Genomic DNA, 25,448 nt, shown 5'->3' with positions numbered 1-25,448 from the left:
ATGATCGATAAGATATGAAGATTTGTAAAGTTCGATCGAAAGATAATCTGGCAGATCCATTCATAAAACCTATGAGCCAGAGCAAGCATGATACTCACACTAGCTCTAGAGGTTTACGTTTCTTAAGTGTTTGAATTGATCTGTAATTTTAATAAAATTTTGGAACTTTAAGTAATGGAATTCTATATGTTTTGGCATACTGGTATGAGTTATTACATTTATTTCATTATGCTCTATATTAACATGTTTATTGGGACCTCAAGCACAAGGAGTGTTGTGTCTTGATATATGCCTAATGTTGCCTTTCATCGGGTGATTATAAGGGTTATGTTAGGCATAATCTAAGTTGTGTAAGAGTCGTATACATGCAATATGGAATTTGCTCCTCTCAAGATGAGAGAAATCTCTAAGCTCCTCAATGACATAAATTGAGAAATGTGTGGCCACACACAAGTAGATTGATTGAACCAATAGTACATGTCTACTCAATAGATATCGGGATCAAGAAACACAATAATTGAACAACCAAGGATGAGCATGATCTATGCCTTGAGTTCATTTAAAATATTTCGTGAAGCAAAGGGAAAATCAATACACCAATCATACTATTGATTGTATCAATAAAAGCCTTAAAAATGCACATTCATTTGACTTTGGGGGCGGTAGTGCGTTGCTAGACATACAACCACCGTCTGTGTTTTATGTGTCGTGTGCAAGTGGGAGACTGTAGCTTTTTTATGCCCACGTCACATGAGAATATTGCAGACGTCACACGAACCAATGAGGGTCGTACGTAAATGAGTATGTAGATCTCAAATTAACCATGATGGTTGTGAACTAATATAGTAGCATGTTGTAACGAAATAATGATTATTGTTATTCTAGTAGAATAAGAATAATTAATTGTGTATAAAATATAATTATGGTAATTATATTTAAAATAATTAGCTTGGATAAATTAATTATTAAGTTAATAATTAATTAATTCATTGGGCCAAGGAATTAATAATAATGTTTTATTATTAATTACATTAATGAAGATTATTAAAAGCCCATAGGCTTTATTAGGTCCGGTTCGAGATATGGTAAGTTAGGGATTGGAGAAAAGTTTATAATCCTCTTTATAAGAGGATTATGTGTAAGGCATCAACTGAAAAGAGGCTCTTCTCTCCCTTCTGTCTCTAAAACTCGTCGATCTATACACATACCAAGGGAAAATTGATTTTTCCTTGGTGATAACATCGGTTCATCGGGATAGCAACCCTTCATGATTGATACCATACTCTGTGTGGATACCGCTAGAGGGATTCTAACTTGAACTCTCGTGCTTTCGGGTTTTTTCAATCACGCTCCAAAGGTAGTTTTATCCAAAACCCCCATGGTTTGTTTTGTTCTTATAGTATTTCATAACGGATTACTGGATTTGGGGTTTTTACAAGTTTGTTTTTCTGTCTGCTGCATTTTCTGTTAAATTGGGCAAAACCCTACAAGCACATGTGATGATCAGTGTCTTCAACGATAATGATCTCATCAACCTCAACCCATGGGATCTAATTGATTCATGTCTTCATGTCAGCTAATGGATGGACCAAGGGGATTCCATTCGTGATTGCTCAAAGATCGATCGTGGAGGTCATGGGGACCCTTGTGAAGTTCAGAGCCAAGAATGACTTTCAAATCGCTCTTGAACTTGGCATCGACAAACTATCCTGCACGGCTCCGAACGAAGACTTTCAAGGACTCGAGGAAGTGCACTCTGCCTCTATCATAACTCAACTAGAGCTAGGACTGGTCTATAAGAATGAATTTGGCAATAAGAGGTTCTTCCGGTTGACTGAGGCCTTCAAGTATTCGACAGATACGCTTGAGTGGTTTCAAAAAATTTGTGCAAGAAGGCTGGGCAGAAGGCATGTTCCGATGAAATATGGAAGTGAGCTGATCCATGGGGTCTCCATAGTGATCAACTTTTGAAAGTTGATGATGCGCTTCTGGAGAATATACGATGGAGACTCAAATGAGAGGTATTCGTTCCTTTATTTTCAAGTACTGTAAGAAACAATCATTTATTAATAAAAACTTTTGACACAAATAATGTTTCACTTAGTTTCAGCTCATTGTTCATAGGTAGCTATTTTTTTCAATTTATAGATAGCTATTTTTTATTTTTCATTATTTAGGGGGAGATTGTTAGACTCCATAATTCTCATATGTAACGGTACTGAAAATTTGTATCTCTTTAAATAGAATTAATATGCTTTGTAATCAGGTTGAACTTCTTAAAATAAAGAAACTATTGTGATAGCTTCAATTGTTCTTGATTATTCTTTACAATTTGTTCATAATTTCTTTATCACCCAATAGGATAGATTTGGTTCTTTTGTTGTTTACATCTTAAATATGTCCATAGATTGAGAGATATGGGATCAACAACGTTCTTTCAACGCCTCATCTCCTGTGACAGGTGTTCTTTTGCCAACAGTATACATAGATTTTTGTGATGTCCTGGCTGATTCTTGTGGTGTTATTTCTCTTTTTCAAATTCAAGTCTTTTGGTCATGATTTCAACCTCACCATTTCTTGTGATGTTCAATGCACGAAATTCTTCAGAATAGACAGTAGCTAAAGAAGATTGTGATGCTTACCTTTTCCTTTTCTCTTTGACACGTCTCTACCTATAGTGCGTTGATCCGTTGAACCACCAATTGTCGGCGATTCTTGTTTGGTTTTAACAGAATAATCTCCTTCTTCTGAAGTTCTTGATCTTTTTGTGCTTCCACCACTTTCTTCATTATCCACTTCACATTCTAGGCAAGAACGTGTCGTGTCATATTCTAACTGTAAATCCCACTTGGGATATTTACAAACTTCGCTAAAAACAAGCAAGTCATTAAACTTGCTCCCACCCATCTCATAAATTGCGTGAGCCTTTTTCCCAACATCTTTCATACTCATTTCGCTCCTTTTTTGTCGATATGTATCTAGCAGTCCATTTGTTTGCATTTTCGTTAAGTCGTGCTAAACGACCTTTCATTTGAATTTTTTTCTTGATTCCCAGTCCTTCTACATTTTATGATCAAGTTTTGTCATAGTATTCTTTCACTCGTGACCAAAATGTATGTTTCTTTTGGTTTTTGCCTCGAGTAGGTTCTTCACTAATGTAGATCCATGCTGACATCAACACCATATCTTCTTTGATTTCCCATTTATTGGCTCTTGAACTCTTTTGTGGTGTTTGGGTATTTTCAGGGTTAGGAACTTGATTATCACAGATGAAAAACTCAAAGTTTTCATACTGTGTGTTTGGGTGATACTGAGAGTTATCAAAATGTTGAGAATTTGAAAAAAAAATTGGGAAGTTTGGATCCATAGCAAAAAATTGAAAGAAACTGAATTTTTTTTTTTTGGGAATTTGCAAGATAACGAAATGATTGAAATGAAGAGAAAGATTGGTGTGATAAACATATGTCAATATTGGGCTCTATTTGTAGAGAATTAAAAACCATTAATTTTGGTATATTTATTACTTTTTTTAATTTTCTTGTTAAAGTTATATTTTTATCAGATAAGTTTTATAAAATAAAAATATAACATTGACCAATAGTAATGTGACACGTGTCATATAGAATAGGATGGAAAATTATAATCTCAGTTTGTGTGGTGATCAAGTTTGGATGAGATTGCACATTTCTTTTGCTTTTTTATTTTTTTTTAACTTTTTTTGTCTTACTCACGATTAGATTGGTTGAGACCATGAGTAAATATGGTCTTAAAGGGTACAATCATTACAACCAAGAATATTTGTGTTTTTTTACGAAATTTGTATTTTTAAGAATAATTCAGATTTTTCTTAAAAAATATTAATTCCTTAAATATCTATGTGTTGGAACCCAGATTCCTCTTAATTACAGAAAACACAGATAAATTAGAGTATGAGTGGAATAAAGACTATACAACTGGAATGATCTAACAAAATATTCAATATAAAATATGAATGCAAGATGAACTTGAATAAGTCGGAAGCTTTTATTAGATGAGAAGAATAAACAGTAAAGCTCTCATTCTAATTGTATTCTCACAAGGTTTCACTATAGTCTAATTCGGCACTTTCAGGTAACTTGTAACCTAAGGAGGATGCCTCCTTATATACGACTAAGCTCAAACAGAATCTCTTAGAATTTTGGCTTGAAACTCTGAGTTCTTGTTCCGCGTTCTTATCATTCACATTCCTTGGAAATAGGAGCGGATTGAGTCAAGTCTTCTAGATTCTGTTAGAGGTCTTGCGGGAAAGTCTGAACCATGTGCGCATTCCATAGGAGTAGGAGACTCAGAGGCTCTGCATGTACTATGCAGAGGCTGTGTCTGGAGTGAAGCTCTACATTAAACACTTAACCTTTTTGACGCTCAAGGCTTGATCTTCCTTGGAATAGATCACGAGCTCTATATATGAGACATTTAGCTCTTGAGTAAGAGCTCTGTCTCTTGATGTCCTCTATATAAGAGTTCTTGGTCCAAACCGCTTCAAAAGACATAGTCCTACAGACTAGAGTAAGAGACTTCTTACTTACACTTTTACAATATGGGGGTCTAACAATCTCCCCCTAAGTGTGACTAAGACAGACTCTTACTAGAATGAAAACACGAGTCTAATCAAAGCCAGAGGTCAAAAAGAACCTCTGTATTACATTTACTATCTGAGGTTTTTACAATACTATGAAAGGAAATTACATGACTTGAAAAAACAAAAGATAGTGATAACTTACAAAGGTAGAGGCCTAGATATGTTGGAGCTTCATGAACCTCCTAAGAAGCTCATGGAACTCTAATACATTATCTATAGATCTGACCATGTTGCTTGACCTCTCCTTTGCGCCCGGGGTTGTATCTCTGCTTCTTAGAAGATTGTTCTTGATGAAACGCATAGTTGAGTTGGAGTATTTAAAGCACTGATCTTCACGGAAGAACACTTTCTGCCTTGTTCATTCCTGAAAATCAACCCGTGTTCTAGTCCACCAACACCGTCCACGAGGGAATATGCTCAATGCCTTCAAATTCTTCGTTCGGTGCAGTGACACTAAGATGGTCTACCCCCATATCCAGAGTAACTTGGAAGTTGATCTCGCACCTGTAGTCGAGAAGGTCCGTCATCGTTTGTCGTATTGCCGAGTTAGCTAGAGCATATTTCATACCCTTGTCTCTCTTGTGATCAGTAAAGAAGTACAAAGACAGAAGATCCCAAGGATTCAGTTGATAAGGTCGCAATTTGTGAAGGTGCAGATCTGCCCATGGGATCTCTCTACCGTGTATTCGTGAAAGACTATATGGTTGTGGGAAAAGGTCTGTTTTCTGATATCCAAGATCTGCTTGATGCCATCCACTGAGTGAACTGCAGGAATTGGTTGAGTAAATTGGCGTATAAACCTCTGCCTTATATTCTCTTGAGCCATCGGGTGCAGGTTGATCTTCTGAGTGGGCACCTCGTTCCTCGGGCTGTAGAGATATTGGAACAAGTCTTCACTATTGGCAGTGTCCTTGATTGGCTTCTCACAGGGTAAGGGCTTCATCATTGCATCCATTTGGTACCTGATTTCTTGTACTCGATCAGAGGATGGTTTGGAGCTCCAAGGCCTGCTGCTGCTTGCTCCTGGCTGGCTGACTCTAACTGGAGCCTCCTGCCTTAGCGCAGATGTAACGACTTTGGTCCCTTGGACAGGGACCTTAGCTCTATGGGTATTGCGGTGTGGTAGTGGTGCAGCGACGGTAACTTTGGTGGCTAGTGGGATTGCCATTGGAGGAAGAGCAATTTATGTTCTTTGTTGCCTCTTCTCTGGCTCCATGACGTTTACCACTACCACTTCGTCTTCATCAATCCTCGCGGGTGGAGTGGTTTCCATGAAGTATTCCGTGGAGGATGATAGACTTGATGACGATGAAGAGGCATAAATTGAGAGAAGCTTGATTGGCATCCTCTTCATCGGCCATCTGCCCTGCCGGCGTGGCTACTCTTGGTGCAGCTGGCTTCGTCTCTTCTCTTACGACCTCCTTTTGTGCGTACACATCCCTGGATTGTTGGTTGGATGGCGCAGGGGCTGTCTCTTGAGAAGTAGAGGTAGAGGGGGCAGCAATAAGAATGGTATTTGTTGATGCAGCAGGTTGTTTCTCTCCCTCTTGATGACTTTGAGGACCAGGCTAGTCTGGGTCCTCATTATCGTCAAGCCTCTTCTTCTTCGAGGCTTCTGCACAAGTGGATGGCTTTGTTGGCTTCCTCTTTGGCTTCTGCACATCAGCTGGAGCCATGGCCTTGACCTTGGCGTCGAAGAGGTCGATGATGTCTGACGCAGAATTTGTGGCCTTTGTGATTTCTACTTCCGCTCTGAACTTGAATGCAGCCAAAGAGCAATGCATGTCGATGACCACCTGCTTTGCCATGTTGTTGAAGTTAGAGGTGTAATTTGCCACCTTTTGAAGGAGTCGATCACCCAGAGCCCACATCTCGGTCTGGGTGATATAGTCCGCAGGGACACTTAGAGGAATGAGCGTTGTTTGATCTTGGATTGATGTTGACGCAGCATCCCTCTGAATGTTGGAAAGGACCCTTTGCAGGGTCTCTGCATTAATTGCCATCAATTCCTGTAACTGTTCGAGTCGAGTAGTACTCGTCGAAGACTTAGCTCTCAATTCTGCTAAGGATGATCGAACCTCATCCAGAGCAGGTTCAGAGGTTGATGGCTCTGCATTGGCCATGTTGAGTTTTAGCTCATCCAAAGAGCACAACACAGAGGTGGCAAAGGATTGGAACTCATCCTTTGTGACGTATGCTGTTGGGGTAACCTCTGGCTCAACACATGAGCCAGGTTCAGTCCGTGTTCCTCAGACACCTTCTGTCTCGACTTGTTTGATGTTGGTCAAGGAAGGATTTACAGTCGATCCCCGTGTCTCTCTTAGAAGAGAAGACACTAAAATACTAGTTTATTAGTACCATACTTCCCTTATTGTTCTCTCTTCATACAGAACGTGTGTTGGGTTAACAAATGCTTATATCAACTTCAGAAACTGAAATGAAGAGTACAAACATGCACTGATCAACAGATCAAATAAAGACACGCGTTAAAGTTGGATAGTTGCATTTAATGCATTGATGGTTATAAAAGGTCGTCCTTGTCATTTGTTTTAACTCACCCATTTTTTAAAGGAATTTTGAGTGATATTTCTTAGGAAAAAGCAGCGTCAACCATCTAAAGGACTTTTTCTTTAAGATCTAAAAAAGTAGCTTATTCTCACTCTTTTAGTTGTTAGCAAATTTGTCACAAGTCAGATGCTTAGGATCAAATCTTACCTTCTTAGTTTTCGCAACGAAATTGTAATTCTTTGTTTTCAATCAACATACAAAATTAAAAGTGAAAAATTTGCTTGTGTTTAAATTCAACCTCCTTCTACAAACACACTGTGTGTTGGTCATTAGATTTTGAAACCAACAAATAACATACATGTAAAATATATTGTATCATGTATATAAACTGAAACATCATGCATATGTACACATCCCCATATAAAAGATATCATGCTCAAAAATTAATTTATACATATGTATATACCCCATTGTAAGTCTCGTGAAGACTCGTATATCCGTGTCTATCGACTACTGATAGCTCTTGACCAAAGACCTATACATTTCATACCATGATATCCAATTAATGACTTTATTGCTCCAAAAGTCAACATTGGTCAAACACAACCGACCAAAAGTCAAACTCCAAAAAGACCGAGTCTCTTAATGTCTCAATTATCTCCATTTGATCTCATCGTTAAGATCCTTATGGGTTAAACAAGGTAAAAGTCAACCATTGATCAACATCGATTGACTTTGTTAAACCCCAAGTTTAAAACTTGATGAGGTCCCAAAACCTCAAATTTATTCTTCATAATTATATAAATTACCCATTTTGTAATGAAGTTCTAAAATCCAATTTAATCAATCTGACACTTTAGCTAAATTTCAAAATCAATTAGTTAACTTAAATAATTTAATACAGTACTTCTTAAGAATAAATAACTGTATAATTTACCTGCTTTAAATTAAAGTGTCAAAAATAATTAATAAACCCAATTACGACACGTTAATCTAATTAATAAATCATCTACGCAAATTTTATGATTTATTAAGTTAATACCCCATTCCGAATAAATAATTAATTTATAAATTGTATTAATATATATTAATTAAAATCAAATATATTAAATAAAACAAAAAATAACTTAATTAAAATATTTTCTTGAAATTATATAGAGTTCTAAACATTTCAAACTCTAAAATATTAAATCTCTAAAATAAATAATTAAGTAAAATCTGATATAACAAATCTCATCTCAATAATCTTGAAACCCAACTACATATGAAATACATAATACATAATTAAATTTAAATATACTTTTATTAATCTCGTAATGGCTCAAAACTAAATTAATAAATCCAATCCGATCCAATCAAATGTGACCCAGGCCCTAGAAGGAGGAAATCGACCCGACCCATCTGTGGCCCGGCCAATCAGTCAATGTCCGGCCGTTTTCATCGGCTGAGGCATCTACATCCTCAAATCATGGTTGTCCCTTTTCAAGGTTGTTTGACCTCATTTGTCCATTGTTTATATTCTTAAAAAAAAACTTTAGAAAATTATTTTCCTTAACAATAAAAACACTAATCAACGAAAATCGTCAACTATCGAGTCTCATTTTTCTCATTTAAATTTTCAGTTTAAACACAACTCTAAAATTAAAAAAAAAAAACTCAAACTTGGATCTTCTCAACTAAAATATGAGATATACTAAGGGGACGTTTGGTTCGCATATTCTAAATAAATCTGATAGAATTAGAACGTTGATTTTCATTGATCAAATTTCATTCCCTCGTTTGGTTTATTCTTTTTGACAAAAGAAATCTTCAAAATCTTATACATTTCACAAATAAAGAAATTTAACATTCCTTAGCAACTACGTGATATTTTGATGAAATGGAATTATCTATTTTCATAATACCAAATATTTCTTTAACCCAATATACCCTAATCTCATAGAACCCAATATGACCATCATCGACCATCTCTGATCACCGTCGATCTGAATCACCGCCGACCACCGCCGCCACCACCAATCTGAACCACCGTTGATCTGACCCACCATCGATTTAAACCACCGTTAATCTGAATCACCACCGATCAGCACCAATTGAACAACCGTGGACCACCACTTATCTAAACCACTGTCGACCACCACCATCTGAACCACCACTGTCCATCACCAACCTGAACCACCTCCGATCATCGCCATCTGAACCACCACCAATCTGAACCACTATCGACCATGGACGACTACCTCCGATCTGAATCACCGCCGACCATCGTCGACCAATCGTTGACCATCAACGATCTAAACAACCACCTATCTAAACCGCTGCCGCCACCGCCGATCTAAACCACTGTCGATCTGAACCACCTTTGACAACCGCCATTTAAACCACCTTTATCTGAACCATCGCCGATTTATTAAAGTATTTTTGGTTTTTAAAAAATTTAAAAATTCAAAAAAGGGCCTTTTGGTCATTTACTAATATTTCATTAAAATTCCAAAGCTACATTTTATGAACCAAACAGACATATTCAAATTTCTTAACAGATTCCATTTCGATGTCTGCCAACCAAACATGTGATCAAACATGACAATATTACATTTCAATTCTTTCAAAGTCAAATTTCTTTAATAGATTCCATTCCATCTAAAAACATTTTGGAAACCAAATGCCACCTAAGGTTCGATAGAAGATTGAAAAACAAAGCTAACCATAGAAAGAACTCGATGTTTGGTTGAATATTTTACCTCAAAATGACGATAAATCGAGATATTAGGTAGGGACTTTTGAGCTTCGATTTCTCTTTTGTTTCTTCGTGTTTTTTTGAAATTACTTGAACATAGATGTAAATGAAGGTGTTGACTACTTAAACATGTAAATTTTTGGCTTATTTGTCTACTAAACGAGCCAATACCATACTTCAAAGTTCGACCATCGTCACATCGTTTTCAAATAATATACTTGTACTTTTTACTAAATAAGTCCATCAAATATGAGAAAGTTGACATCTGACACCCCTTGAACTATCAGATAATGACATTCGGTCCCCTAGCTTCAACACTTTAGCCAATATTACATTCTCACCATTGATTTTACATTTTATAGTACGATTGAATATAAACTCTCTTTTTTGACTTCTTACTTATATTAAATGGCATAATTGGCCACTTTTCATGTTTTCTTTACATTTTTGGTCAAATATTTTATTTTATTTTTCTCTTTCTTTTCATATTTATTTATTTACCCAATTTTGGGGTGTCATAATGGATGCCACCACCGTCGCTATCACGGTAGTTACCACCGTTGCTTTCACCTCCACTAGCATCGTCGTCGTCAGCCCATTACTACCACCACCACCACCACCACCATCAACTGCACCGCTACCTATTTCTAAAAGTGTTGTGCGGGTATACAACTAGACTATGGTCTTTCCATAGGTCTTGATAATCAACCACATTCACCATGAATTAAATGATAATTTATTCACATTTGATAACCATGCAAAATCATAAAAACAAATAAGCAAAAAGTTGGACTGAGGATTTGAGTTCTCGGGTTTAGAATTTCATTGTATTGTACGAGTACACAAATAGTGTGTGTGTGTGTGTGTATAGGGGGCAAACCAAATGAGGACCGCAAAAATGTTACAAACCCGTGAGAACTGATTTTAAAATAATTTTTTGCACGATTTTTTCCATCAAATGTTATGATTTAAGATATTGCTTCACATATATTTGTTTCATCATGTGATAGTTCCAAATATATTTGTTTCACCACGTGAATATATTTTATGCAAGTTTTTTGTTTCACCAAGTGAAAAAAAAAAATTAACATGCAAGTTTTTTATAAGGTGAACACAAACATATTTCTTTGAAACTATATATTAAATTATTGTTTTTGATGAAAAAAATCATATAAAAAATATTTTTATATCGGTTCTCACGAGTTTATAACTTTTTTGTGGTTCTCATTTGATTATCGCCCNCCCCCCCCACACACACACATATATATATATATATACACACACACACACATATGTATATATGTAGGGAGGATCAAATGAAAACATAGTCAAAATAAAAAAAACGCGAAAACGACTAAATCACATGTGATTTTAACTGAAATCATATGTAATCATGGAATGTGGTCCAATGCAATAGGTTAGAGGATAATGCAAGTCAAGCGCCTACTACTAGCCCCCAATTCCATATGCACGAGTGTACAACGCTTCTATCTAACATTGCTCATGCCTTACTGCATGGAACTGCTACGCTTACCCCCCAATTCGATTTTCTGCTACATGATTTTCCTCCCTCAGTGCCAACTGTTGACTTGCTACTAGACCAAGTCCCAGTCAATTTTGTTGATGGTTCTGCTTTTGTTGATCTGTTGCAATTCTACCTATAGGTATGCTTCTGTCGATCATCGTAGTGCACCACAAACGCCTCTACAATCCTACATAACCATTCAAAATAAGTAAAAAAATCTCTATGGATTTAACAAACCCAAAATCTTACTCATATACTAAAAGATGTGTATTCAAGATTTTGTGTTTTGACATCACAATTTAATTGATTTCATTCTTTATTTTGTTAAGAATTTAGTAAGATTAAGATTGAAGCAAGTGAAAATGATATAAAAGTTAAAGGGTGCAAAATTTACAAGTCAAAGTTGCAACTTATTTAGGTAAGCTAGGTTTGGATTGCAGTCGCCCCCACGACTTTGCATACTGATAGCCTTCGTTTAATCTTTTTCCCTCGATCCAGAATTGCTGCGACGCCGGCGGTTGACCGGAAAAGCAGCAACAAGAATTCGAACGGCGGAGAGGTTCTTGCTTGTTCTGGTTTGTGAACGACTTCCGATCATTTGTGCTTCGCTTAAAGCAAGAACTTAACGCCCTTCTGTAATTACTAGAAATCAGGCATGTTCTTACTTAGTTCCAAATCATTATCTCAATTTCTCTTTTCTTATGGATATCTAAATGTCTGGAGTTTCATTGCAGCTGAAAGTCAAAGACATGGCTGGTGGAAAGGGAGACAAGCCTGATAATGCCAAGAAATCTGCTGCTGTTGCCAAATCTAGTAGTGGGTGTTTTTATAACTGAATTCTAGCTTCTTCCATCACACACACACACGCTACAATGGTACAATACTCATGGATTTGTTTGCTTTAGATTATTGGATTGGAAAATGAGATATATTGATGTTTAATCTTAAATGTTTTTAAAATCCTAATACTTCTGTTGAAAACTCGATTACTAAGTTAAACATTATCTCCTTAACTGCAGTATTTTTCTTCCCTACGCCATTATACAAGGTGGATGTTAATTGTTAGTTTAGTATCCGCATTAGTGGATGCATACCCAAATTATGTTGCCTGTACTGGAAAATATGTAAAGATTATAAATTAAACTTTGTTGCAAGATCAGAAGACTTGATTAACAACTGCGAAATCATCAATGTTTCAAGGAAAAGCTGATAGATACATTACTTCTATAACAAACCTCACAAATAGCTGACTTTTGTTTTAGATTAGCAATAGGATCCATATCTTTATTTAAGATGGGTTATGTTTGACCTCAAAAGCCACTTTTAGCCCAGCTTCTGTCTCACACACATACACAGATGCTTGAGTGTTAGATATAAAAACAGGTGTATCTATGTTCCCTATGTAATTCTGTCATCGAAATTGTGATTGCAGAGGGAAGGAAAAAGGAGACAGGTCTGGGTCTTACAAATACTAAAGACGGCAACTTTGGGGAATGGTATTCTGAGGTACACCATGTGCACGAGTATTCTATTGTATTTCCAGCTTTCCATGTATTTTGTATGCTATAATTTCCTAATTTGAATTAGGAAATGCAGGAGGGATAAATGCATTAAAGCTGACACTCCAATTCTATTTGGTTTTATATCCACATGATAAAGATTTCATATATGAACCATCAAGAGGAAAAAGTTATGTAACAAAATAAATGTAAGAGAATATGAAATGATTTTCTTTACTTGTCACTGTAAAGACATTTAACACAAGCAACTATTCAATGTGACAAGTGTTCCATACTAGATGCTACCTATAGATTAAATGCCCCTGTGATTGGATAGTATATCATTGGACACTTGCTGTGATCTAGATACATATGTCGTTTCACAGCAACAATATATAGAAAATGGACTAGATATGTATTCATTTCAGAATTGTGGTTATTCTTCTCTAACTCGTTTTCTTTGGCTCCTATAGGTTGTTACAAATGGTGAAATGATAGAATATTATGAAATATCTGGCTGTTACATTCTCCGGCCATGGACAATGTCCATTTGGGAGATAATGCAAGTAAGCATGGAACATTAAGTTTAATCATTTTGTTCCTGATATGTGCCTTGCTCTTTTTGTTTAAGTTTTTCTGTCACTAGTTAGGAAAGACGTGATGGAATTAAACCATTTTCTAACATCTTTATGCAGACCTTCTTTGATGCAGAAATTAAGAAGATGAAGATTAAAACTTGCTATTTTCCGCTTTTTGTATCCAATAACGTGTTACAAAAGGAGAAGGATCACATAGAGGGGTTTGCTCCTGAGGTATGATTTATATACTTTATATTCTCGTTTTCATCTGAGTGTGCTTTGGTGAACTTTAGTTACTGAACGTGTATGATTGATATGGAACTTGAAGATCCTCCAAGAATTTAACCAATGCAATTGAATTTTTACCAAGGTGTAGCTGCCACGAGATGTTGACATGATAAATTTCTTGGTGTTGCTTGTATCATGATCTAGTGCTACCATAAATGTGTTACTACAATACTGTTTATGTATGCAGTATGCATCTGTGTTGGGCAAGAGGTGATGCTAACTATGTCGAGAGAATAAGTTGACCATATTTGCTGATTTTGACCGAACCCTGCACGATACGATTTGCACCAATAGCCGTTATTACATTGATGTTGGTTTGTTTATGATTCACCGAGACCCAGACATCCTAGGTGCCAACTTCAGTTAGCACAGTTTGAACATAAGATTCTTTACAACTTGTAGTTGCATAGAATCTTGAGTTATTTTGAGACTTGTTGAGGGCCACAACACATATCTTACTGTTACGATGTAAGGTTTTTCTTCACTTTTGCAAGTGAGTCAAGAGAATATGTTGATTTCCAATTGAGGTCAGTAGTAGAAATTTGGACCAAGAACTTCTATCTGTCACAATGTTTGGCGTCTTAGCTTATGGCTTTCTAATGTATATTGCTTTTGTTACCGCAATCTACTTTTGATGCTTTCCCTGATCTAAATCTTTCAGGTTGCTTGGGTCACGAGATCAGGTGACTCTGATTTGGAAGTCCCTATTGCCATTCGCCCAACTAGTGAAACTGTCATGTATCCCTATTTTTCTAAGTGGATCAGGGGACACCGTGACTTGCCTTTAAAACTTAATCAATGGTGCAATGTTGTTCGATGGGAGTTCAGTAATCCCACTCCATTTATCAGGTGCTATTCGGTGCTTGTTCATATGCCCCGGTTATTTTGCATGCCAACTCATTGCATGACATGATTTTTATACTAGTCAATTTGCTCTTGCATGATGATCACAATTTGAATTTGGTCTTAAATCAATTGTTAAAGTGCTAAACTCCTGGTTATCATAGGAGCCGTGAGTTTCTTTGGCAAGAAGGACACACTGCCTTTGCAACGAAGGAGGAGGCAGACACTGAGGTATAAATTTTTTTTTTTTAAACACATGTGTAATCTTTTCACATCTATCTGGAGTCTGGTGCATCTCATTGATCTCCGATTTCAACAAAAGCAAAAAATGCCATTTACTGATACAACTGTTTTAAGCGTTAAAATGGAATGGTTTTTTATAAGGTGGTTTTTCAATCTGACTCTGACTAATGATGTCTCTTAGGTTCTCGAAGTCCTTGAACTGTATAGGCGTCTATATGAGGAGTACTTGGCTGTACCTGTTGTGAAAGGGAAAAAAAGTGAGATGGAGAAGTTTGCCGGTGGACTTTATACTACTAGTGTTGAGGTACTTATAAGATGCTATAAATTATGAATTGTTAAATTCCATTTTATGGTCATATAAGTGCTTGCATGTTTGCAGGCCTTTATTCCGAATACTGGCCGTGGTGTTCAAGGTGCAACTTCACATTGCTTGGGCCAAAATTTTGCTAAGATGTTTGAGATTAACTTTGAAGATGAGAAGGGAGAAAAGGCTATGGTCTGGCAAAATTCCTGGGCATACAGTACTAGAACGGTAACTGGAAAACTTCCTTTGAGCCTTGCAAAAGGTGTTAAATTTTATGTAACAAGTTTTAGGCTAGGCATCAATGCATCGTATATGTACTTGATTCCATTATCTTTTGTAGTTGTATTTACATTTTGCATCCATTGCAATCACAAGGCAATAGAAAAACTTTAGATAAAAATGTTTCCTTGGACAATTTGGTTTATATTTACTTTACCCAGCCCTAGTGGTAAAGGGTGATCATGGTGCACCAGGCTCGGTGTTCTGAGGGTGGGGAAAGGGAAGTGTGTACATGCAGTCTTTTGTTGCATTTTGTCAAGAGGCTATTTTTGTGACTTGAACCTCTTAACTGTCCAATCACAAAGAAGCATACTAGTTGCTCCAGGGCTTACCCTCCAAGTAGTAAAGGGTGACCCTAGTGTATCAAGGTTCTTTGGCTTTACCAAGGTTTGGAAGGGAAGTCTGTGTAAGTGTATGCAGTCTTTCATTTGCAAAGAAGCTGTTTTCGTGCTTTGAACCTGTGACCATCCAATCACAAAGGAGTAACCTTGCTAGTTGTGACAAGCATGACCCTTTTTAAGTAGTAGAAGACTACTCTGATGGACCAAAGCTTCTTGGCTTTACAAGGCTTGGGTAGAGAAGTGCATATCCCATGCATTTTGCATAAAGGCTGTATCTGTCACTGCAATCCTTGACCATCACAAACCCTTGTCCTAGCATCATTGATAACTGTTTCCAGTGTTCTGTTTTTTAGTATCATCAGTTATTGATCTGGGGTGTATTTATCTTTAGTATCTGGTGATAGTGATAACAATGATCAATTTTCATTTTGGAACTTCTTTTTCTCCTTTTTTGATTTTGAACTGTAATGTTTACAGATTGGGGTGATGGTGATGACTCATGGGGATGATAGAGGCCTGGTCTTACCCCCTAAAGTTGCAGCAATACAAGTTATTGTGATTCATGTGCCTTACAAAGATGCAGATATTAAGGAAATATTAAATGCATGTTCAGCCACCGTAAAAGCTTTATGTGATTCAGGTATTCGTGCAGAAGCGGACCTTAGGGAGAATTATTCACCTGGTTGGAAGTATTCTCATTGGGAAATGAAAGGTGTTCCCTTGAGGATTGAGATAGGACCAAAAGACCTGGCCAATAACCAGGTAAGACTTACCTGGCATCATTGTTACAAACTGCAACTGTTCCATGCAAAGCCTGATGTGGGTTTCTTTTCAGGTGCGTGCTGTTCGTCGTGACAATGCAGCAAAAATTGATATTCCTATGGACGGTTTGGTTGATAAAGTAAAGGGTATGCTGGATGATATTCAGCAAAGCATGTTTGATGTTGCTAAGCAAAAACGAGATGCCTGTGTTCAAGTTGCAAAAACTTGGGATGAATTCATTGAAGCATTAAGCCAAAAGAAATTGATCTTGGCTCCATGGTGCGATGAAGAGGTAATACGTTGTAGCCCTATAACATGAAAGTGCATGCTTTAACCTCATTTGTGGAAGGATGCGAAGGCGAAACTCAATCTTCTCTCCTCCTTTACGCCCTGCTATGTTTCAGTTATTTACCCTTTTGGTCCACATTTATTTATCATTATACACGCCTTGTGCATTTGCTGATGCTTCAGGAAGTTGAGAAGGATGTGAAAACAAAGACAAAAGGGGAGACAGGAGCTGCTAAGACGCTTTGTTCTCCATTTGACCAGCCTGAACTGCCCGAAGGTATTATTAGAGGTTACTTATAGAAAGACACAAGTATACCAGTCATTTGCCAACTGACAAACAAAAGCTCTACCCTTTGGGGCAGAGGACAAGTTTGTGTTCGTCCCACCCCTTCCTGACCCTGCTTTATATACTGGGTTTGTTTGGTTAGGTTTGGTTTTACAAACAAAGACGAGGATGGTTAGCCAATTTGCCAAACAAAGATAAGGGATAACCATTTTGACAAAAAAAACTTCAAAATTAACTAGAAAAGCATTCTGGTGCGGGGTGGCTGTTGTCTCAGGTTATATTGCTTATAAATTGACGGATAGATTGCATCTTCAGATCAACTAGTCTATGAGGTTCTTGCAAAATGCTCACTTCATAGTCTGGAAAAACATTAAACCTTCTGGCCAGTGCGATCCATATAGGAGTTGCTTGCATCATCTAGTGGGAACTGAACCTTATACTTCACAGGCACCAGGTCTTGTGATCGACTGCTAGGCTAACCATTGAGGTTTTCAACCATCATATTTTTTTTTGGGGGGGGGGGGGGTTCAACCAATGAGAAACCTTCTGGCCAGTGTGATCCATAAAGGGTTTGTTGCAAATTGTTGTTTTTGTGAAAATGCAAAAAAATTACACTTTACACTTCGTAAGAATTATCGTGATATTTATGCTTTTCTATTTTCACATGACATTGAAATACATTTTTACCAAGTCAGTTGTGGACCTTGATTTGGACCCTGAACTGAAGCTTAATTTGAACAGTTCCCCACAAATTTTCTTCCTTAATCTTTTGGGTGAGCTAGTTATACGGATCCTGTATGCCATTGAAAAGTCAAGTCAACCAAGAAGATCCCAGCAATCACTGATGGTGAACTTATTGATGAACCATGTAAAATATTGCTTATTGGAATGCTTATGAAGCTTCATTTTTGTGGTAGGCACATTGTGCTTTGCATCGGGGAAACCTGCAAAGAAATGGACTTACTGGGGACGAAGTTATTGACATCATGTACGGTTTGATTTACTATATCCAACCATTAAAGAGTTATTTCCGAGTTTATCCATTTGCTACAATCGAGGAGTTGTGTCTGAAAGTTGAAACAATTGGTCATAGAGTAATCGAGGAGTTGTGTCTGAAAGTTGAAACAATTGGTCATAGAGTAATCGAGGAGTTGTGTCTGAAAGTTGAAACAATTGGTCATAGAGTTAGATATTTTTACATTGTAAGTGGAAAAAAATATGTTTGGAGCTGATTGCCTATATTATCCAAGGAGAACCAAGTCTTTTCAACTGTGTTTTATATTCAGTTACTTTTTATTTATTTATGTACATGGGTCTTCAGATGATAATGTATTTGTCATAGAGCTGTTCCTATCCACATTGACCAAATGATGTTGATGTTAACTGTGTCTTTGATTGATTCAATAAGATCAGCTCCAATTGCTTTTATGTTGTTGATGATGCATAGGGGTAGTGGGGATGGGGATGTCAAAAATGAATGGGGTTGGGTGATATGGACATTTCCCACATCCTTTCTTGATGGTGATTGGTGACGTTGGTGGTTACAAGGTATGGATGCCTCTAAGTTTAGTATAAAGAGTAGGTGGGACGGGACAAAAATGAGTTAATGAGATGGGACAACATGGGAGAAAGGTAAGATTGGGTGGAATTATTCTTGAGTTTTTTTGTTTCACCAAAAAGGTAGAACAACGTAAGACTAAATTTAAGATTACAATATTACCCTTATTATTTGATATCAAAATACAAACATAATTTAATTGCATCCGCTTTCTTCTCTTCCACAGCCTCCATTCTCGATTCCAGCCTCCATTCTTGAAACGTTAAACTTTTGATGATGGCGTGACGAATGTTATTTACAATTGTTGTGTTTAAACTTTTTAAATTATGTGCGTATTTAAAATTTATGGTTGACAAATGTTATTTACATGTGGTATTGGAATGTTAAAGAAAAGTTTTGATATCATAGATTATATGATTTAAATATATTTTTGGTTGATTTGTTGTCATTTACAATCATTATATGATATAAAATAACATTGAACAATATTTAAGGGTAATATGACTATTTTAACAGTCCTGTTCTGTTCTAGTCATCCAAACATAGGACAGACAATTAGTTTTGTTCTGTATGCATACCAAATACTATCTAAATTGACTAAACACCAAGTAATCAATAGTTTTTACATGAAACACTATCAACCTTTGGCATGCTTTTTCTGTCTGTATACTGTAGTTGAGATCTTTAAAGAAACAAGTGTTTTACTACTTAATGCTTGTGTGTGCAATATACCGTGTGTCATCAGAACCCATCTTTGGATACATTGTTCAATTTGTATTTCTATTTTGGTTTATTTTTGTTAATGATAGATAGCTGCCGCAATAAAATGCATCTTTTTTTTGGTGTTTTTGTATATTGCCATTGAGTTTATTTGTTGAAATGGAATAATTTTTGCTACTTTTATCATTTTACAAAAACATTTCATATTGCTATATTATTTGAGCATTTAATGTAACATTTATATTATCATATAAAAAGTATTAGGGGCCGTTTATTCAAAAGCTTACTCGGTAAACACTTACCAGTACGAATCAACATTATAATTTATTTTTTATCTGATTATATTGTAGTATATTAAAACGGTATTCTATGCAACAATTTACCCGATAAACACTTATTCGGATAAGAATTATCACTCTCACTATCTATTTTAATTTTATGATTATATAAATTAATCTCTTACATATGAATTATGATTTAAAAAGTGTAGTATGAGTAAAATAAAACGAGTTTTAAGACGGTCAAAATGATTTTAAAATATAATATGCTGTAAATTTTTATCACATTACTCGAGAAAGATCACATAAATTTTCTTTCATTTTTTTATTATACATATAAGAGAGTTCCGTTAAAAACTTAAAATTGATCGGGAGATCAGTAATCATCCACTACGTGTCATGTGTTCATTTTAAAGATCAATATTCATCATGAATAACACATTCATAATGAATATATCATGTATTACTTTGTGGGTTGTTGTCTCTTTGTTCCCAGTCAAGTTTAGGTTTCTAACAAAACCTCCCCTATAAAATACGATTTTAAACTTAATAAATTTGAGGGTTGCATATTAAATATTTATTGGTTTTTATCGGGTAACTTAATGGTTTTTGGCATCTTATTGGTTTAGACCAAAAGCGTATCAAGGAAATTTTCGGATTAATAGCATCAAAGAAATACTATAATATAAAAATACGATTTCATTAAAAATGACAAATATGTTATCTCTTGCAATTATTTTTTACAGCCTTTCATCTTCTGAAAACGGTTTATTACATGTCCATTTGTGATATTAATGAACATTTTAGTTTACAACATATAATATGACCAAAAAAATTCAAAACTCGTTACCAAAATTAACATAAATATAAATATTAACAAATTAATCCAAACTATAAATAAATTAACTTAAATATAAAATTTAGCAAAAATACAAACAAAGAGTAGCCCCAAATATTAAAAAAAATCTAAATTTAAACATACATAGAAATATAAACAAGCAGTTTAATGAACTTAATGAAACTCACATCTTATTAAGTTAGCTATACATGCTTGTTTATTAGTGAATTAGTGTTATAGAAAGTTGATTATTCAGTAAACTTTTAGGGTAACTTTATGAAGAAAAAAAATCAAGTCTTTCCAATACTGCCATTTCCACAGGTCATGTTGGTATTTATTGCAATTTGTAATCGTTTGAACGCAGTGAAAAAATTATTTTATGTTACAAAATCGTTTAGAAAACTTTTCTAAAACATAAAAGCCTTAGCCGAATCCAATGACTTATAAAAACAAATCTAAACAAAACATAGGATATTTAGAGAGTGTACCTTTTTAATTATGATGAGGTATCTAGAAACCAATATTGGTCTTCCCTATAACTGATCCACACACGAACACGCGTTGATCTATCATCGGGTGCTAACCCAAAAGAACCCTAATTCTATTATGTGTATCATAGAAAAGAAAAAAGATTTATTATCATGTGTTATAACTGCGAGACAAATCTAATATGTTGAATCACCCAAAATTTGATTTGGAGGTCACCCTATTTCTATGGACTATCGTCCATAATTTTAGTGATTATGTATGATAATTATCTTAGAACATTTAAAATAATTATACACATTTATAAATAAAACCTTATATAATTATTATAATTACATTTTAACACATATTTTCAATCAAATTCTCCAACAATGATACAAAATATGTGTTAAAACCAACACAAGAGAAGTTAAAGATTCAAAGCTCACAAAAAAACAAATTCCGATTTAAGCAATTTGAATATAAATTAATTGGATAATGGTTGGATGGACAACTGAATGGTTATCAGATGGTTAATTGGATGTTGTTCGATTCGGTTATGGACTGCCATCCGAAACCGACCGATCAAAATGGGATGTTGAAATTTTCAATCTGATCCGATCCAATTACAATTGGATATTCAATATGGTGGTCGTAACTAATTGAATTAGTCGGTTCCAATTGGATTGGTTGATTTTCTGCACACCTTGGTTCTATGAATGTTTCTTTTGAACAAGCTATGAGGGAGAGCAAAGAGCCACCACAATTCTACCGATTGGCACAAAATTAAGTGTACTTGACTGATAATAATTCAAAATTATTGAAAGACCTGCTTGTAAGGAGTCAAGCGAATTCCTAACTAGAATTAGGGGGTCCTCACCCTCACCCACACCCACACCCACACCCACACCCAATTGTGGTTCTGCCAAAAGTCTTTACCATCAATTTTATCATGAAAGTTTGTTAACCGAGGATTTTACTCAATAAATGCAGTGGTGACTCTTATTCGTGGATTACTTATCAGATATAAAATGTTTATATTCTATTATTTTGGTGATCAAAAATCTTACATGATAAGTAAGAATGATGACTCTAACCCGATAAATACTTATTGGATGGAAACATTTATTCCAAATTATTTTTTTTAAAGATCGAGAATCTTAAATTCTTACCTAATAAACCAAACGAGGACGATAATTTTTATTCAAATATTATATATAAAAAAACTATATTTGTATACATTTGAAGAAAATCCATACTTTCATTTGTCATTGTCAACTACCATAAATTGGTTGAAATAAAATAATGAAGTTATTAAAAGTGATGAGTTGTCAAAAACAACAATTTTGCATTCTCGCCATTGGAAGTAACATCCACAACTTGGGTTCTTCCCCAACTTCATTTCTCCTATCCATTCCAACATCCAAACTAATTAATTCGTGATAACATCACTCCATGTCATCATTCTTATCGTCACCACCGCCGGCGAAGATGCCAACACCTACAGCGCCACCAAAATCGGTGGAGGTGGAGGTGGAGAATCAGAATGTTGATCAGACACAAACGCCTCTACCTCCGCCACCAGGATACGGCGTCACCGGAATCCTCAGACGCTGGAGGCATGAAGACATGCTCAAAAGAGGATCTCTAGGATTAAGAGTTTTAGGTTTTCTTTTCTCGTTGCTTGCCTTCATAATCATGGCTAGTAATAAGCATGGCCGCGGGAGAAATTTCGATGAGTACGAAGAATACAGGTTCGATTTGCTATTGAAGTATCTCAATCTGCATCTACTGCTTGATCTTAATTTGATATTTGATGATAAACAGGTACGCATTGGCGATTGCGATTTTGTCGACGTTATATACCGGATTGCAGTCGTGGAGGCAGATTCACGAGATGTCTACCGGAAAAGAAATAATTTCTGGCCGGAATTCGGCGGTGATTGATTTCTTCGGTGATCAGGTTTGGCTACAACTCTATCATTCTGATAAAATGGTTACAACAGTGTTTTGGACTGATTTTTACCTTGCATCAATCGTGTCTATTAAAGTATGCAGGGACCAAATTTGCATTTAACTCATTCATATTACATTAACAAAAGAGTAAATTACATATATGGTCCCTTGTGAATACCTCCTTCTGGTTTTCGTCCCTCAAAATCATAAAGTACATTGGAGGTCTGAAAATCGTGTTTCGCAGCCTAAACTAGTCTCTCCTTCTAACACCGTTAAGATATCTCCGTTAAATGCATCATGTGCACCTCATGTGGGGCAATTTTGTCATTTTACCCTTTCTCTTCCCCACATCCCCTTCCTCTTCAACCAAGATGATGCACCACAACGCTGCCACCCACACGACCACTTCACGCCAACTACCACCCACCACAGCTGCAACGTACCTCCCACCATTTCCATGAAACTAATCAACAACAAGATGGAACATAAAACTCAAGAATCAGACTCGCAAAACCCAAATCTAAACCAACCGCCGTCAACCTGGAGGTCCTGGATCATGAAGCAGACACAAACTCAATAATCAAAATTGAAAAACCCTAATCCAAATCACAAAAACCCCTAAGCTAATAAATTCATAATCTAAATCACGAAATGAATCACTACCAAAAAATCAGCATCCAAGTGGAAGGAACCAGAAGGATCGAGAACCACGAGAATTGATGGTGGTATTAGTTGTGGGCGGTACAAGAGAGCGAAGGGATTTTGTCGGACAAGAGAGTGGCAATGAAGGGGAAGGGGATGATGGTTTAGCAGGAAAATGAGGAGGGGGACATGGGGTTAACCGTGAAAGGGAAGGGGAAGGTATTTCGTCAGAGAAAGGGGAAGGGAACGGGAGATTCATCGTGAGGGGGAGGGGGAGGGGGAGGGGGACAAGGGTTCACTTGTGAAGGGGCAGATATTTCGCTGGAGAAAGGGGAGGGCAGTTGGTCGGCCGTTCAACAGGATGGACATGGTTTCAACTAGGGTTGCTCAAAAACCCGACTAACTCGACTAACCCGATCGACCCAACCTAACTCAATGCGAAATAACCCAACCCGAAGCAACCCAATATCTAATCGAGTTGTAAAATTGTCAAACCGTAGGTATTTGGTTGATATTGGGTTACTATTATTTGAACCCAACCCGATGAACCCGATATCCTTTTATTTCTTGGATTTAATATAAGGGGGTTGATATCCCCWCCCCCCTACATCACTTTTCACCCCCTCCTCCTCACACCAACCCTCACTCTCACCCTCACAACTTTCCCTCACTCTCACCCTCACATACTCACCCCCCTCACATGCACCTATAGGAGGGGGTGGGGTTAGAAAAACCCTAATATAATTGTTGAATTTCTATTAATATATACATTAGACAATTATACTATTATGTATGCTCTTCATATACACATATTTTCAATCTATTCATATCTCTATATAACTCATTCAGTAACTGTGAACATACATATGTAAATTGAGAAAATTAATTGAATGTGATATACGTAGAAATATGAATAAGTTGTATCAAATGGTTGATGATGAAAAAGAAATTATGAGTAGAGAAATAACATATTCAAGGTTAGAATAATATTTTAATATACCAAAATATCAATCCGATTAACCCGACCAACCCGTATGGGTTGGGTTGCACTTTGGTTTTGGTTTGGGTTTGGATTGGGTTGGGTTAAGATTTTTCCAAACCACAAGCATTGGGTTGGGTTGTTCAAATGTCCACAACCCGATCAACCCAACCCATGAGCACCCCTAGTTTCAACGACAAAAGTGGAGGGAGGGGATTATATACTATATTTATTTATTATATAGAAATATAAAATATTGATTTGTTTTATTTTTTTAAAAGAAAATAAGAAGGGGGGTAATATGACCAAAATGCCTCTCACATGAGGGACACATGACTGACTTAACGGAACATATTTTAACAATGTTAGGAGGAGAGATTAATTTGGGCTCTAAAACGAAAATCAAAATTCACTAGAAACCAAATATATAATTCACCCTTAACAAAATAAATAATAGATGTGACGAAAATAATTATCAATAAAAAATAAGAAGTTCAAGTTATAAAACTTATACAGTTATCATTATGGTAATTTTACATATAAAAATTGGGTGATATAATAACAAATATGATGTTGCTATTTGAATCTATTTCAGATTACCTTCTGAAATATTAAAAGTAAAAGAAATATAATCTATATCTATACTATCTTATAAAGCATTTGATTAAAACTCTTAAATTTTTTTAAAACCTTTCCCATATCTGAATTCGTGTAACTAACTGCAGATAAACACAATCAAATAAAGGATAAACAATTCATTTTAAATATAAAAAATCTAAAATATAATTAGTATAATCATTAAATTCTAACTGAATACTTAATTATTATCTTTATAAAATTTATAATATTAAACCAAAAATAAATTGTTTTATTATTAAACTTAAATTATATTATATATAGAAAAAATATATTT

General features: G+C 35.8%; 2 protein-coding genes across 3 annotated transcripts in view; both read left to right on the top strand.

Annotated features, from left to right (window-relative positions):
- Positions 1–11,833: 11,833 nt before the first annotated feature.
- LOC112506705 (proline--tRNA ligase, cytoplasmic-like) lies at positions 11,834–18,479 on the top strand. 2 transcript variants are annotated; one of them, XR_003068479.1, is made up of 14 exons: positions 11,834–12,041; positions 12,123–12,204; positions 12,821–12,894; positions 13,361–13,453; positions 13,583–13,699; positions 14,415–14,602; positions 14,761–14,827; positions 15,021–15,143; positions 15,219–15,371; positions 16,241–16,525; positions 16,599–16,817; positions 16,997–17,090; positions 18,017–18,185; positions 18,231–18,479. XR_003068479.1 is itself a non-coding variant. In XM_025110945.1 (13 exons), exons 2-13 carry the CDS (start codon positions 12,138–12,140, stop codon positions 18,079–18,081), a joined length of 1,545 nt encoding a protein of 514 aa, XP_024966713.1. In that variant the 5' UTR covers positions 11,834–12,041; positions 12,123–12,137; the 3' UTR covers positions 18,082–18,479. The 2 variants fall into 2 exon arrangements, 1 of the variants encoding a protein (XP_024966713.1); XM_025110945.1 differs by having other exon boundaries at positions 18,017–18,479.
- Positions 18,480–22,345: 3,866 nt separating this feature from the next.
- Positions 22,346–25,448, top strand: part of LOC112506842 (CASP-like protein 4B1) — a 13,410-nt gene continuing 10,307 nt past the window's right edge. Inside the window, exons 1-2 of the mRNA XM_025111141.1 lie at positions 22,346–22,712; positions 22,786–22,921. Of these exons, the coding sequence (XP_024966909.1) occupies positions 22,414–22,712; positions 22,786–22,921 (435 nt within the window). The 5' untranslated portion in view covers positions 22,346–22,413. The remainder of the gene's footprint in view (positions 22,713–22,785; positions 22,922–25,448) is intronic.

This window comes from Cynara cardunculus (assembly GCF_001531365.2).
Source record: "Cynara cardunculus var. scolymus isolate 2C chromosome LG 2, CcrdV1, whole genome shotgun sequence".
Taxonomy (NCBI): Eukaryota; Viridiplantae; Streptophyta; class Magnoliopsida; order Asterales; family Asteraceae; genus Cynara; species Cynara cardunculus.
The sequence above is the reverse complement of the archived record's forward strand: the minus strand, read 5'-3'. Positions and strand labels throughout refer to the sequence as shown.